The sequence below is a fragment of the Garra rufa genome, chromosome 3, assembly GCF_049309525.1.
Source record: "Garra rufa chromosome 3, GarRuf1.0, whole genome shotgun sequence".
NCBI classification, from domain to species: Eukaryota; Metazoa; Chordata; class Actinopteri; order Cypriniformes; family Cyprinidae; genus Garra; species Garra rufa.
In genome coordinates, this window is record NC_133363.1 from 33,494,572 (window position 1) to 33,508,411 (window position 13,840).

Here is a 13,840-nt window from a genome sequence, read left to right on the forward strand (position 1 = left end):
CACACACACACACACACACACACACACACACACACACACACACACACACACACTCTCTCACTCACACACACACTCTCTCACTCACACACACACTCTCTCTCACACACACACACACACACACTCTCTCTCTCACACACTCACACTCTCTCTCACACACTCACACTCTCTCTCACACACACACACACACACACTCTCTCACACACACACACACACACACACACACACACACACACACACTCACACACACTCACACACACTCACACACACTCACACACACTCACACACACACACACACTCACACACACACACTCACACACAAATTGCCCAATGTACTAAATGTTACAACTTTAAACTGAGCAATCATTGTGTAGCCAACCATTTACTTCTTCTGTTTATTTAAATATTTTTGTACTTTTTAAGTTGCATGCATGAGAATTTAACTGCATCTTGCAGTTGAAAAACAAAAAAGGATCACAATGGAGCACAGAAGCAGTTTGTTGATATATCGTGGAACATCCCTTTAGTGATTGCACTGAAACAGTAAAACATACAATAATACATGATTGTGGAAAAGCAAACATGCATCTAGTGTTACTGATTAAATCCATGAGGATTTTTCATAATATGTATGCACAATTAAGAATTAGAACATGTGGTACAAAAGGGGTCACCAGCACACCAATGTGATTTACACAATGAAACTGTTGGAGAATGGTTCAAAGAAACTAAACTCATTCTCATACTAATTTCAGTTGCAGAAATTCCCCTAAAAAAAAAAATAAACACAAAATAAATCTTAAGTTCTCAGTCAATCATCTAGTCTTCATTATACTCCCTCAAGTATCAGTAAACTTATAAAATCAGAGATTATTGCACCCTTGGCCTAAGCATCAACTTAATGAAAATCACATTCAAATGTACCTAAAGCAATAACAACAATGCATCAAATGAAAAAATAAAAACCATTCATCAAGAATTGTCTGCAATACAGTTTAAATAATTGTCACTTCTGGTCTAAAGTGGTATATACACACACGCACATATACAAACTATTAGATCTTATGGAACTGTAGAATTACATGTTTGGCAGTGCAAGCCATCAAAAAAAGTATGCAATAAGATTCTAAGGGTAAACATCATGAACACTGACCACATTTGCAATGTCAAGTATATAAGGCCTTCATAAAATCAGTTTCTTAAAAAATATACAAAAATTAAAAAAAGAAATGGACAAAAAGAAAGAGACGATATTTGGAAGATCTAACATTGCAGGATTTAACACAATGTCCATATCCATTCAGAAAATAGTGAAGAACAATGTCCTTCACAAGGGTCCTCAACTTACAAACAGCCAGAGCAGAGAGTTTGATGCTGCATGCTGGTGGGTCATCCACTACATCAAGAGGTACAGGCTTCTGTGGGACTGCTGCGCTTTTTAATACCAGATATTTAAAACAGTCTCCTGAAGACGTGATAGAGGTCAGTGGTAGACATGATTTGTAAAGTCTTCACTCTCATGTTTTTAGTTTGTCTATATTGGTTCATATTCATGCCCAATATTTGTGAGGTCACAGCAACCCTTCCTATGGGCTGCTGGAATGATTGATGATATCTTGGTAGATGGCATTTGTGGTCGTCTGGCCAAAGATGAAAGCACCAATCGTAACCATAATGACCCCATAGGCCACCATTCCCTTCCAACTATAGAGAAATAATTAGGTTAGCAGTTTTATCACTGAATACACACGACTTTAGGCATGGCTGAATATTGTTTATAGGGATTGTTCACCCAAAATTTATCACCCTCATGTTGTTCCAAGACCTTTGTTCATCTTCAGAAGACAAATAAAGATATTTTTGATTAAATCTGAGAGCTTTCTGACCCTGCATAGACAGCAACGCAACTGACCTGCTCAAGGCCTAGAAAAGTAGTAAGGACATCATTAAAGCAGTCCATTTTGGGCTTTTTGGGCCTTGAACGTGGTAGTTGTGCTTCTGTCTATGCAGGGTCTGAAAATATCATAATTTGTTTCCAAAGATGAGGAAAGTTGTTAGGAGTTTGGAACAGCATGGTGGTAAGTCATTAAAGACAGAATTTATATTGTCCCTTTAAAGGAAAAGTTTACTTCCAGAACAAAAAATTACAGATAATTTACTCACCCCCTTGTCATCCAAGAGGTTCATGTCTTTCTTTCTTCAGTTGTAAAGAAATTATGTTTTTTGAGGAAAACATTTCAGGATTTCTCTCCACATAATGGACTTATATGGTGCCCCCGAGTTTGAACTTTCAAAATGTAGTATAAATGCAGCTTCAAAGGGCTCTAAATGATCCCAGCCAAGGAAGAAGGGTCTTGTCTAGCAGAACGACTGGTTAATTTAAAAAAAAGTCAATTTATATACTTTTTAACCTCAAATGCTTGTTTGTCTAGCTCTGCGTGTACTCTGTGTATTCCGGTTCGAGACAGTTAGGGTAGGACGAAAAACTCCCATCTCATTTTCTCCTCCAACTTCAAAATGTACCGACCCAGTGTTTACATGAACGTGCAAAGAATATCAAACGCCCTTTACAAAAAAAAGGTAAAACAGCGATTGTAGGACGATTTTGAAGTTGGAGAAGAAAATGAGATGAGAGTTTTTCGACATACCATACCCTAACTATATTTAACTGGAGTACATGAAGATCTAGACAAGACGAGCATTTGAGGTTAAAAAGTATATAAACTGTCAATTTTTTTTTTAGAAATTAACCAATTGTTTCGCTAGATAAGACCCTTTTTCCATGGCTGGGATCATGTAGAGCCCTTTGAAGCTGCATCTAAACTGCATTTTGGAAGTTCAAACTTGGGGGCACCATAGAAGTCCATTATATGGAGAGAAATCCTAAAATGTTTTCCTCAAAGAACAATTTCTTTATGACTGAGGAAAGAAAGACATGAACATCTTGGATGACAAGGGAGTGAGTACATTATCTGTAAATTTTAGTGTTTGTTCTAGAAGTGAACTTCTTTAACGTGGATCTTCTTTTACAATGTCTTTTTAAAAACTTTCTGAAGCTTTCATAAAATGGTCTTCAAGACAGAAATCTCTCAAGTTTCATTAAAAATTTCTTCCCTTGTGTTTCGAACATGAACACAAGTAGGATGATTCATCAATGATTATTTTTGGTTGAACATTACCTTTAATAAGTAATAAATGAGTTTACCTGGTTGTTCTGACATCATGCTCTGAAAGCTTTGCCTGAATCAAGCACAACCCTATAGACAAACATTATAAGAATAAATGCAGTCACTGTTTGGGAAAACATTGTGATACAAGCAAAAGAAAAGTCTGAGAACATTTTGTAATACCTGGAAAAACAAAAATGAAGCATGCAGCCAAACCACCAATTAGTGATATGACTCGTCCGATATCAGGAATGAAGAGAGCAAGAACTAGTGTAAGACAAAACCAGACGAGTGTCTGCAGTATCCTCCGTCTCCGTTCCCTGGCCACATCTGTCTCCACCTCCTCTCCTTTAAAACGCAACCACAAACCTTCCAGCACTGCCCTAAAGCACAAACAAAACACAGATACATTTTTTTTTAGAATTGACTTTACACTGATCAAGTTTAACATTATGACCACCTTCTTAATATTGTGTTGGTCCCCCTTTTGCTGTCAAAAGAAACAGCCCTAACCCGTTGAAGCATGCACTCCACTAGATCCCTAAAGGTGTGCTGTGGTATCTGGCACCAAGATGTTAGCAGATCCTTTTAGTCCTATAAGTTGTGAGGTGGGGCCTCCATGGATCAGACTTGTTTGTTCAGCACATCTCAGCTCGATTGGATTGAGATGTGGGGAATTTGGAGGCCAAGTCAACACCTCAAACTCATTGTTGAGCTCCTTAAACCATTCCTAAACCGTTTTTGCTTTGTGGCAGGGCACATTATCCTGCTGAAAGAGGCCACAGCCTCCAGGGAATACCATTACCATGAAAGGATGTACATGGTCTGCATCAATGCTTAGGTAAAGTAACATCCACATAGATGGTAGGACCCAAGGTTTCCCAGCAGGACATTGCCAAAAGCATCACACTGCCTCCACTGGCTTTGCTTCTTCTTATAGTGCATCCTGGTACCATGTGCCGGTTCACCACTCTTCCTTCCTTGAACCACTTTTGATAGATACTGACAGACAGGGAACGCCCCACAAGAGCTGCAGTTTTGGAAATGCTCTGACCAGTCGTCTAGCCATCACAATTTGGCCCTTGTCAAACTCGCTCAAATCCTTACGCTTGCCGATTTTTCCTGCTTCTAATACATCAACTTTGAGGACAAAATGTTCACTTGCTGCCTAATATGTATATCCAATCCACTAACAGGTGGCGTGATAAAGAGATAATCAGTGTTATTCACTTCACCTGTCAGCGGTCATAATATGCCTGATCGGTGTATATATCTATGTTTCATTAACATCTATAGAGCACAAAAGGCTGTTACCTTCCACAGAAGTGCAGGATTGGATATGAGGTAACAACACAGATGATAATAAAGGCTCGAGCAATGGCCACCGCAACGTCATTAGATGGATATGACATCAAAACATCCTGGCTTACGCTTGCACCAAATGACAGGAAGCCACAAACACCTGCAGAGAGAAAACAAGGCTAAATGTTACACAACCAGTTCATGTTAGAATTATCTCTTACCTGCCTGCTTTATCATTAGAATATTTTAGTAAATTCAAGCTCCACACACCTGTGCCTGTATACACAAAAAGACAGATGATCATGCTGATTGTAACAACTCCCCACCAAGGCCGTATTTCTGGCTTCTTCATGCTGTTGAAAACAGGAACGCTGCTGACATGACACTGGAAAAATGAAAAGAGAATGATTGAGTTGCTAGATTTCAAAAGTAGTGAATTCAGACATGAGACAGTTTTAAGTTTGGGGTCAGTAATATATTTTCTTTTAAAATACAGTTGAAGTCAAAAGTTTACATACACCTATTTAAAATTATTTTACCAAAATATGAGGGATCACACAAAATGCATGTTATTTTTTATTCAGTACTGACCCGAATAAGATATTTCACATAAAAGATGCTTACATACGGTCCACAAGAGAAAATAATAGTTGAATTTATAAAAATGACCCTATTCAAAAGTTTACATATGCTTGATTCTTAACAATATGTAATGTTTCTTGAGCAGCAAATCAGCATATTAGAATGATTTCTGAAGGATCATGTGACACTGACGACTGCCAAAAAATTCAGCTTTGCCATCAAAGGAATAAATTATATTTTAAAATATATGTAAGTACAAAATACTCATTTTATATTGTACAAATATTTATTTTTACTGTATTTTTGAACAAATATGGCAGTCTTGAGCATAAGAGACTTTGGGAAAAAAAAAATTATAGTAAAGTTTACACACCTGGAAACCAAAGCAGATTGTTGGCATGGCATTGAACACATCAGTCCAGGATGCAGGGCTGAAAGGTAACAAGCATCACATTAAAGCATTGATCAAAATCTCTTCTGTAATATGTAACTCAAATAACTATTTAAAATGTAGTTCTGACCTGACTGGGATGATTCCTGGAGAAATGTCTTTGTCGGGCCAGATGTATTTGACGATGATTATGATTGTCACATACCAGGTGCCGATAACACTCAGGGTGCTAAAGAATAATCATGTATGTATGATTTAACCAGCAAATACTGAGGAACATTTTGAATCAAAAGTGCAATCTAAGCAAAAATATTTGCACTAGTCACAGCTGTGACATAACACTGCACTGCATAAAACAATAACTTAGTTAAACAATGCAGAAAATCACAAGACGTTTCTACCTGGCATACTTCTGGAAGCCAATCTCTTTGGGTATGGACAGAGGAAGTATGATTAGCACTGAGGTCAATGTGATGGTGAACTTACGATCCGTGTACCAGTGCAAACTAATCTCTTTCTCTGACTCATTATTTATTGCGCCAATCACTGTAGGAAAAAAGACCGAAAATTAGACGACTCTATTTAGACTATTTTGATGTATCTATATATATGTGAACATACTCACGCTTGTCTAACTGATCTCCAATAATAATAAGGAAGGCTATGCAGGTGCCAAAAGTGTAAACAGCAATGGCCAGCTCACATACGACACCAAGAACCTTCCCACACACCGCACGAATCACCTCCTGATATGTTGTTTCATTGCTCACCTAAATAAAAAAGTAGAGCGTAAAGCAATGGATTTAGATTAATTCTGTTGTCCCCAACTATCAAAGATAATAATCTGTGATTTTTTCAGGCACATTAGAGGGCACATATTGAAAACAAACAAAGAAACAAAGGCGTAGTTTGATGATGCTGTGACTAAGTGTGGAATCATGGGAGTTGTCATCATCACCATCATCATCATCCTCACAGCCGATGAAATCCGACAGGACTCAGGCAGAAATAATGTTCATGGATGAGCAACTGTATTAAAGATTATTAAGGTCACTGTAGTATGAAGCATGGAAGCGAAATGAGGCCACTGGAGCAAGTGCTAATGAGAGACGAGCACAACACACGGTTTGAAAACAGATCAGCTTTTATTATAACACACTCTACCTCTTCTACTTCTTCTAGTCATGCGTATGTGGGGTAAAGCAGCACTGTTTCATCATACTAGATACATTTGAGCGCGTTAAAAGTTCTATAATGGTACTCTTTGTGTTCGTCACCTGTCTAATAAAATGCATAACATATTTAAAGTGTCTTTGGTGTTTCCAAATCAAGGGTGTATGACGTCATTGGCAGGCAAAGCAATGACAAGGGATGGGTCACTTGTTAAAATTGCTTTAAACATTCTACGAAACATTTGTAAAAATGTAAGTACACAAGTCAACAAAATATATAACACTGTTCTAGTGTTTTTTGAATATTTTAACCAAAAAAATCATACATATTGTGCCTTTAAACAGAAACTAGGGCTGTCAATACATAAAGTAAATTGAGATGATTAGTCTCAAGATTTTTGTAAACAGTGATTTAATACATTGTGCCATTTTAAAGGAAAAGAAAAGAAAAGAAATGCACTATCGTTCAAAGGTTTGGGGCCAGTATGATTTTTTTTATGTTTATGAAAGAAAGTTTCTAATGCTTACTAAGGCTGCATTTATTTGATAAAAATAAAAATTTTAAAATGTTATTTATTCCTGTGATGGCAAAAATCAATTTTCAGCAGCCATTACTCCAGTCATAATCCTTCAGAAATCTTCTTAATATTAATATTTGTGCTGCCTAATTTTTTTAAAATATAAAACAGAAAACTTAAATAGAAAATTCAAAGGAACAATGGTTATTTAAAACAAAAATCCTTTGTAACACTATTAAAAGTCATAACTGCAACTTTTTAACAAATAAATGGCTTCCTTGCTGAATTCAAGTTTTAATTTCTTTTTTTTTTTAAGATTTGAATGGCAGTGCATATTCTCTTGATGTGTTTCTCCATCTAATGTCCATTCCACTAAAACTGACACTTTAAAAAGTTCATATGTGACCCTGGACCACAAAACCAGTCATAAGGTAAAATTTTACAAAACTGAGATGTATGCATCATATGAAAGCTCAATAAATAAGCTTTCTATTGATGTATGGTTTGTTAGGATAGGACAATATTTGGCCGAGATACATTTTACTAATCAAAAATTACATTTTGATATGTTTACAGTAGGAATTTTACAAAAAATCTTCATGGAACATGATGTTTACTTAATTTCCTAATGATTTTTGGCATAAAAGAAAAATCTATAATTTTGACCCATGCAATGTATTTTTGGCTATTGCTACAAATATACCCCAGCGACTTAAGACTGATTTTGTGGTCCAGGGTCACATATGACATTGTAGGTTCAAGCGGTTTAATCCAAATCTTCTGAAGTGAAATTATCTCTTTATATGATAAACAGATTCCATGTAGGGTTTTGTTCACATAAACTTTGATCAAAATACATAAAGCAGAAGCTCAGTCATCAATCAAGTATAGAAGTATGTTTGAACTTCTATGGATTACCATATTTGGGGCCACATTTACTACCAGCTTGCGCCAGTGCTAACCGTCTTTTGGCATTAAAATAGTACTGTCAGGATTTACTAAAGACGCACAGTGAAGAATAAGTGTTTAAAAGGTGTGGTTATTTTTGCACCTGACCTTATTGAATATACATTTGTAGGAGTTTCCTCTTATTGGTATTTTTGGTAAATTATTGGTAATTGAGCCATTATGTAACTCAAAAAAAGCATGTCTTAAAGCAGGTGGCAATTTACACTGCTCTTGGTAGATTGCGCTGGTCATTATGGAAATGATCTGGCTGCATCTGTGTACATGTGCATATTGTCAGTAAATAAAACACATATTTTTCCCCTCCCAATGGTGCTTCAACGCAGTTGTGTTCTAACGCTAATTTGCCCTGTTTGGTAAATCTGGTCTCAACTGTGCTCCATGTATGTGCGTATGTACAAAAGCCTAAATTAAATCTGCTTATCATATAAAAAGACTCATCATATAAAACACAGATATTTGCTTACCTGAGAACAATAAGCCAAGATCACCAGCCCCGTGATGATAAAGACCATCATAGACTGCAAAAGATTCAGTGAATAAGGTATTTAATATTTACCTTCAAAGAACAGACACCTCTACTTCAAGTGAACACTGTATGGTTTTGTTTACAATAGTTTGTAAGTGCATCTCACCATTTGAAGAGTCACTCCAGCTGTGACGCCTCCAGCCATGTTGAAAGCTGCAGGAAAATTGAGAAGTCCAGCTCCCAGAGCAGCATTCACCACAATAAACACAGCTCCAAGTAATGAAGTCCCTCCTCTTCTGTCATCTGATTGATTAGGTATTTGGATGGAGTCCACACTGGGGCTCTGCAAGAGCCATGCTCTTTCACCAGCATCCTCACTGTAGCCCCAGTCACCCGCTTCACTGTTAACCGTCCTGTCCGCCCTCGACATGACACTTGCTTTTCCTCACACACTCTTAGATTAACTTACAAGGACACACCATAGGGCAAAAGTAGAGGCAAACACACTTCTGCTGTCAGTCAGAGCTGCCACCATTAAGGGGGCAATAGTGCAAACACACACCTGAACTAACGCACATCCACAGGGTCCATACAGTTACAGAGAGGCTGTCGTCTTTTGCGATCAAAGTCACCTGCGAAAAAAGAGGGAAACAATATCACATTTATAGATATCAGCATCATAAAATTACAGTGTGATTTGCACTTTAGGACAAATTTGAATTCACAAAACATGATTGTATTATTGTTTTCTATTTTTACACTAAACACTACCAGTCAAAAGTTTTTGGATAGTAAGATTTTTCATGTTTTTAAGACATGGGTTCTGCTCACCAAGCCTGCATTTATTTGATCCACAATACAGCAAAAGCAGTAATATTGTGAAATATTTTTACTATTTAAAATAACTGTTTTTTTTATATTAATATATTTTAAAATGCAATTTATTCCTCTGATCAAACCTACATTTTCAGCATCATTACTCCAGTCTTCAGTGTCACATGGTCCTTCAGAAATCATTCTAATATACTGATTTGCCATTCAAGAAAATATAAATATAAATATATAATATGAATATTTTTATAATTAATATTGAAAACTTTTGAGTACATTTTTTCAGGATACTTTGATGAATAGAAAGATTCAAAGATCAGCATTTATCTGAAAAAGCTTTGTGTCAGTATAATTCTTTTTGGGAACGAAACTACAGAAAGTAATACTTTTATTTAGCAAAGATGCTTCAAATTGATTAAAAGTGATAATAAAACATTTATAATGTTACAAAAGATAAATGCTGTTCTTTTGAACTTTCTATTCATTAAAGAAAACCTGAAAAAAATTCTACTACTGTTTTTAACACAGTAATAATAATAAATGTTTTTTGAGCAGCAAATCAGAATATTAGAATGATTTCTAAAGGGTCACATGACACTGAAGACTGGAGTAATGATGCTAAAAATTCAGCTTTGAAATCACAGGAATAAATGACATTTTAAAATATATTCAAATAGAAAAAGTTTTTAAAATAGTAAAAATATTTTAATACTGTTTTCTTTTGTACTTTGGTTCAAATTAATGCAGGATTGGTGAGCAGAAGAAACATGATTAAAAAGAAAAAAAATTGTAAATGTAAATTTACTCCAGTCTTTAGTGTCACATGATCCTTCAGAAATCATTCTAATATGCGAATTTGCTGCTCAAGTACATTTTTAATGTGGAAAAACATGACTGTTGAAAAATATTGTGCTGCATATTTTATAAAAACTATAATACATTTTTTTCTCTGATGACTGTCACTTTAGATTGAATGCATCTTTGTGGATTAAAAGTATTAATTTTTATTTGTATTTAATTTTGAACACCAGTGTGTTTGCTACTGACAGATCTTTTCACAAATTGACTAAAACGGTTGATCAGCATTAAAAAACGACAGTATGGTTTGTACTTTAGAACACGTCTGAAAGTCACGGGACACGATTGTATTTCTCAGCTGATCAGTAAGCAGAAATTGCAGACAAGTGATGAGGAAATGAAATATGCTGTCTACAGGAGAAAGAATACAGCATTGTCTGAACCATATCTACAAAGCGGCTCGATTCAAAGCTGATCAATAGTACATTGAGTATAGAATATTTCTTGAAGTCTTTATCCTAAATGTCTTAGGACGCACACAAGATAGTGGTAGAAGTTTATGTTAACAACATTATAGCAGTGACATTACCACAATGTAATGGGATTATCCTTAACTATCATCCTCACTAACAATGAATGAACTGAAGATTCAATCAAGACATCAGGCCAAGTCTAGGCAAATGACACTGTCATGATCAAACACTACTAGGCTTCTTTCATTCATAACCACCGTATGCTTTAAATTCCCTGCTCTAGGAGCGTAAACAAATCTGAAAGGTAACAAAACATGCCATGACGAAACCCGAAGTCACATGACTTAACTTACATAGCAACACTGCATTTGTTTAGCTAATAAATTATCCCGGTACGAACGAAATGTGATAAAGCAGATGCCTCACCTCATGCGTATGTTCCTCGCTGATCCTGTACTGTACTGAAGAGTGATACAGAAATAAAGATGCACCTCCTCCACTGAGATCTTAGGAGGTACGCTACTGCTCTGTTTAGTGCTTACACAGCAGCAACACAGGGAACAGCATTAGGTGTGTTCAACTGGAAGCGGCGCTGCGCAGAATCAGTTTATGACATCAAAATACCGCGAGTCATTCAAACGCATACGGAGCCTTCTTCGCTCTCGCGGTACTTTGATGTCACACGCCAATGGATCTGCGCAGAGCTGCTTCAATCCGTGCACGAGACCTGGTACGTCATTTGACGCTGCAGTCAATTCATATGACCTTTAGCTTTTAAATACATTTTGTATATCTAATAAGGTTAAGGAGATTCGTTATAAAATTCTTCATAAAATGTATCTAGTTAATTTATCTATTTCTAAATATTCTGATATCGATGAGTCTTGCTCCTTTTGTGGCTTTGTTGAGGAAACAGCTGCCCATTTGTTTTTTTGATTGTGGTGTTACCAACAAACTATGGGTTGACTTAAGCTCATATATTTTTAGCCTTACAAATGTGACCCATCCTTTTGACCTCAAAGATGTTATTTTTTATTATGAAAATCCAAAACAATTATCTGTTGAATATGTTGTTAACTTTCTTATACTGAATGTTCATTCATAAGCAAAAATGGCTTAAATCTCCTGTCTTTTTCCCTTTTTCTTGCTGATCTTGATTCTGTTGTTTCTTCTCTTAGACTTATAAATAACAAAAAGAGCGCCAAATTTTTGTTGCATTATGACAAAGACTTTTAGCTTATGGGTAGTGTAGTCCTACTGTATTCACCGTTTTTTATAATACAGGGTGGGCCATTTATATGGATACACCTTAATAAAATGGGAATGGTTGGTGATATTAACGTCCTGTTTGTGGCACATTAGTATATGTGAGGGGCAAACTTTTCAAGATGGGTGGTGGCCATTTTGAAGTCGGCCATCTTGGATCCAACTTTTGTTTTTTCAGTAGGAAGAGGGTCATTTGACACATCAAACTTATTGGGAATTTCACAAGAAAAACAATGGTGTGCTTGGTTCTAACGTAACTTTATTCTTTCATGAGTTATTTACAAGTTTCTGACCACTTATAAAATGTGTTCAATGTGCTGCCCATTGTGTTGGATTGTCAATGCAACCCTCTTCTCCCACTCTTCACACACTGATAGCAACACCGCAGGAGAAATGCCAGCACAGGCTTCCAGTATCCGTAGTTTCAGGTGCTGCACATCTCGTATCTTCACACCAGACAATTGCCTTCAGATGACCCCAAAGATAAAAGTCTAAGGGGGTCAGATCGGGAGACCTTGGGGGCCATTCAACTGGCCCACGACGACCAATCCACTTTTCAGGAAACTGTTCATCTAGGAATGCTCGGACCTGACACCCATAATGTGGTGGTGCACCATCTTTCTGGAAAAACTCAGGGAACATGCCAGCTTCAGTGCATAAAGAGGGAAACACATCATCATGTAGCAATTTCAAATATCCAGTGGCCTTGAAGTTTCCATTGATGAAGAATGACCCCCTTAGACTTTTATCTTTGGGGTCATCTGAAGGCACTTGTCTGGTGTGAAGATACGAGATGTGCAGCACCTGAAACTACGGATACTGGAAGCCTGTGCTGGCATTTCTCCTGCGGTGTTGCTATCAGTGTGTGAAGAGTGGGAGAAGAGGGTTGCATTGACCCTCACATATACTAATGTGCCACAAACAGGACGTTAATATCACCAACCATTCCCATTTTATTAAGGTGTATCCATATAAATGGCCCACCCTCTAGATATGTCTACAAGGCCTCGCTTTGTATCTCTATTGTTGTGGATAAATCTGCTTTTACCTTTTTGGGAATTTATGACCCTGGACCAATTGAGCTTTATACATCTTTATACACGATATGACAATATTTGGTCGAGATGCAACTATTTGAAAATCAGAAATCGGAGGGTGCAAAAAAATCAAAATACTGAGAAAATCACCTTTGAAGTTGTCCAAATAAAGTTCTTACCGATGCATATTACTAATCTAAAATGTTTTAATAGTTTTGATGTATTTACGGTAGGAAATTTACAAGATATCTTCATGAAACATGATCTTTACTTAATATCCAATGACTTTTGGCATAAAAGAAAAATCGATAATTTCGACCCATACAATGTATTTTTGGCTATTGCTACAAATAGCCATGCTACTTACTGGTTTTGTGGTCCGGGGTCATATTTTGGTTCACATTGCAATATTTTGGAAAAATCGTGCGTCTCTTTAGGTCTTTTTTGTTATAATTTATCATAAAAATGTTTTATTTTATTTATTTGATTACAGTTAAAAAAAGCATTTTTTTTTAAAATAAGTTTAATTCCTTTTTTATTTTTTTGTAATTTTATGTGAAGATTTATATTATCTGCATACACTTTGCACATCCAGGAACTCTAAAGCATTAAAGCCTATCATGTAGTGTATATAATATATATTTTTTTGCGTTTTTATAATGTATAATTAAATGATTGTACCGTGTATACCCATATAATACCATATGTAACAGCTCTTTATTGTTTCTAACAATGCAAATAATGCAAAAACATTATATTTTAGATTTTTCCTTTGAATAGCTGCTTTGAATAGATGAATACATTCCTTGTATTAAAAGGAATTTTTTAACCTATTTTAATTAAACATAATATCAAGCGGCCATATTTTGCG

The 13,840-nt window shown here is 36.1% G+C and overlaps 1 protein-coding gene across 1 annotated transcript; it reads right to left on the bottom strand.

Annotated features, from left to right (window-relative positions):
• Nucleotides 1-503: 503 nt before the first annotated feature.
• On the bottom strand, nt 504-11,238 carry slc38a7 (solute carrier family 38 member 7). Its single transcript, XM_073836983.1, has 12 exons — nt 11,093-11,238; nt 8,731-9,196; nt 8,563-8,616; nt 6,065-6,209; nt 5,841-5,985; nt 5,570-5,668; nt 5,422-5,479; nt 4,737-4,851; nt 4,479-4,626; nt 3,348-3,547; nt 3,203-3,254; nt 504-1,701 (listed from the first exon to the last, which is right to left on the bottom strand). The coding sequence occupies exons 2-12, from the start codon at nt 8,992-8,994 to the stop codon at nt 1,584-1,586; spliced, it is 1,398 nt and encodes a 465-aa protein (XP_073693084.1). The 5' UTR covers nt 8,995-9,196; nt 11,093-11,238; the 3' UTR covers nt 504-1,583.
• Between the last annotated feature and the right edge of the window lie 2,602 nt (nt 11,239-13,840).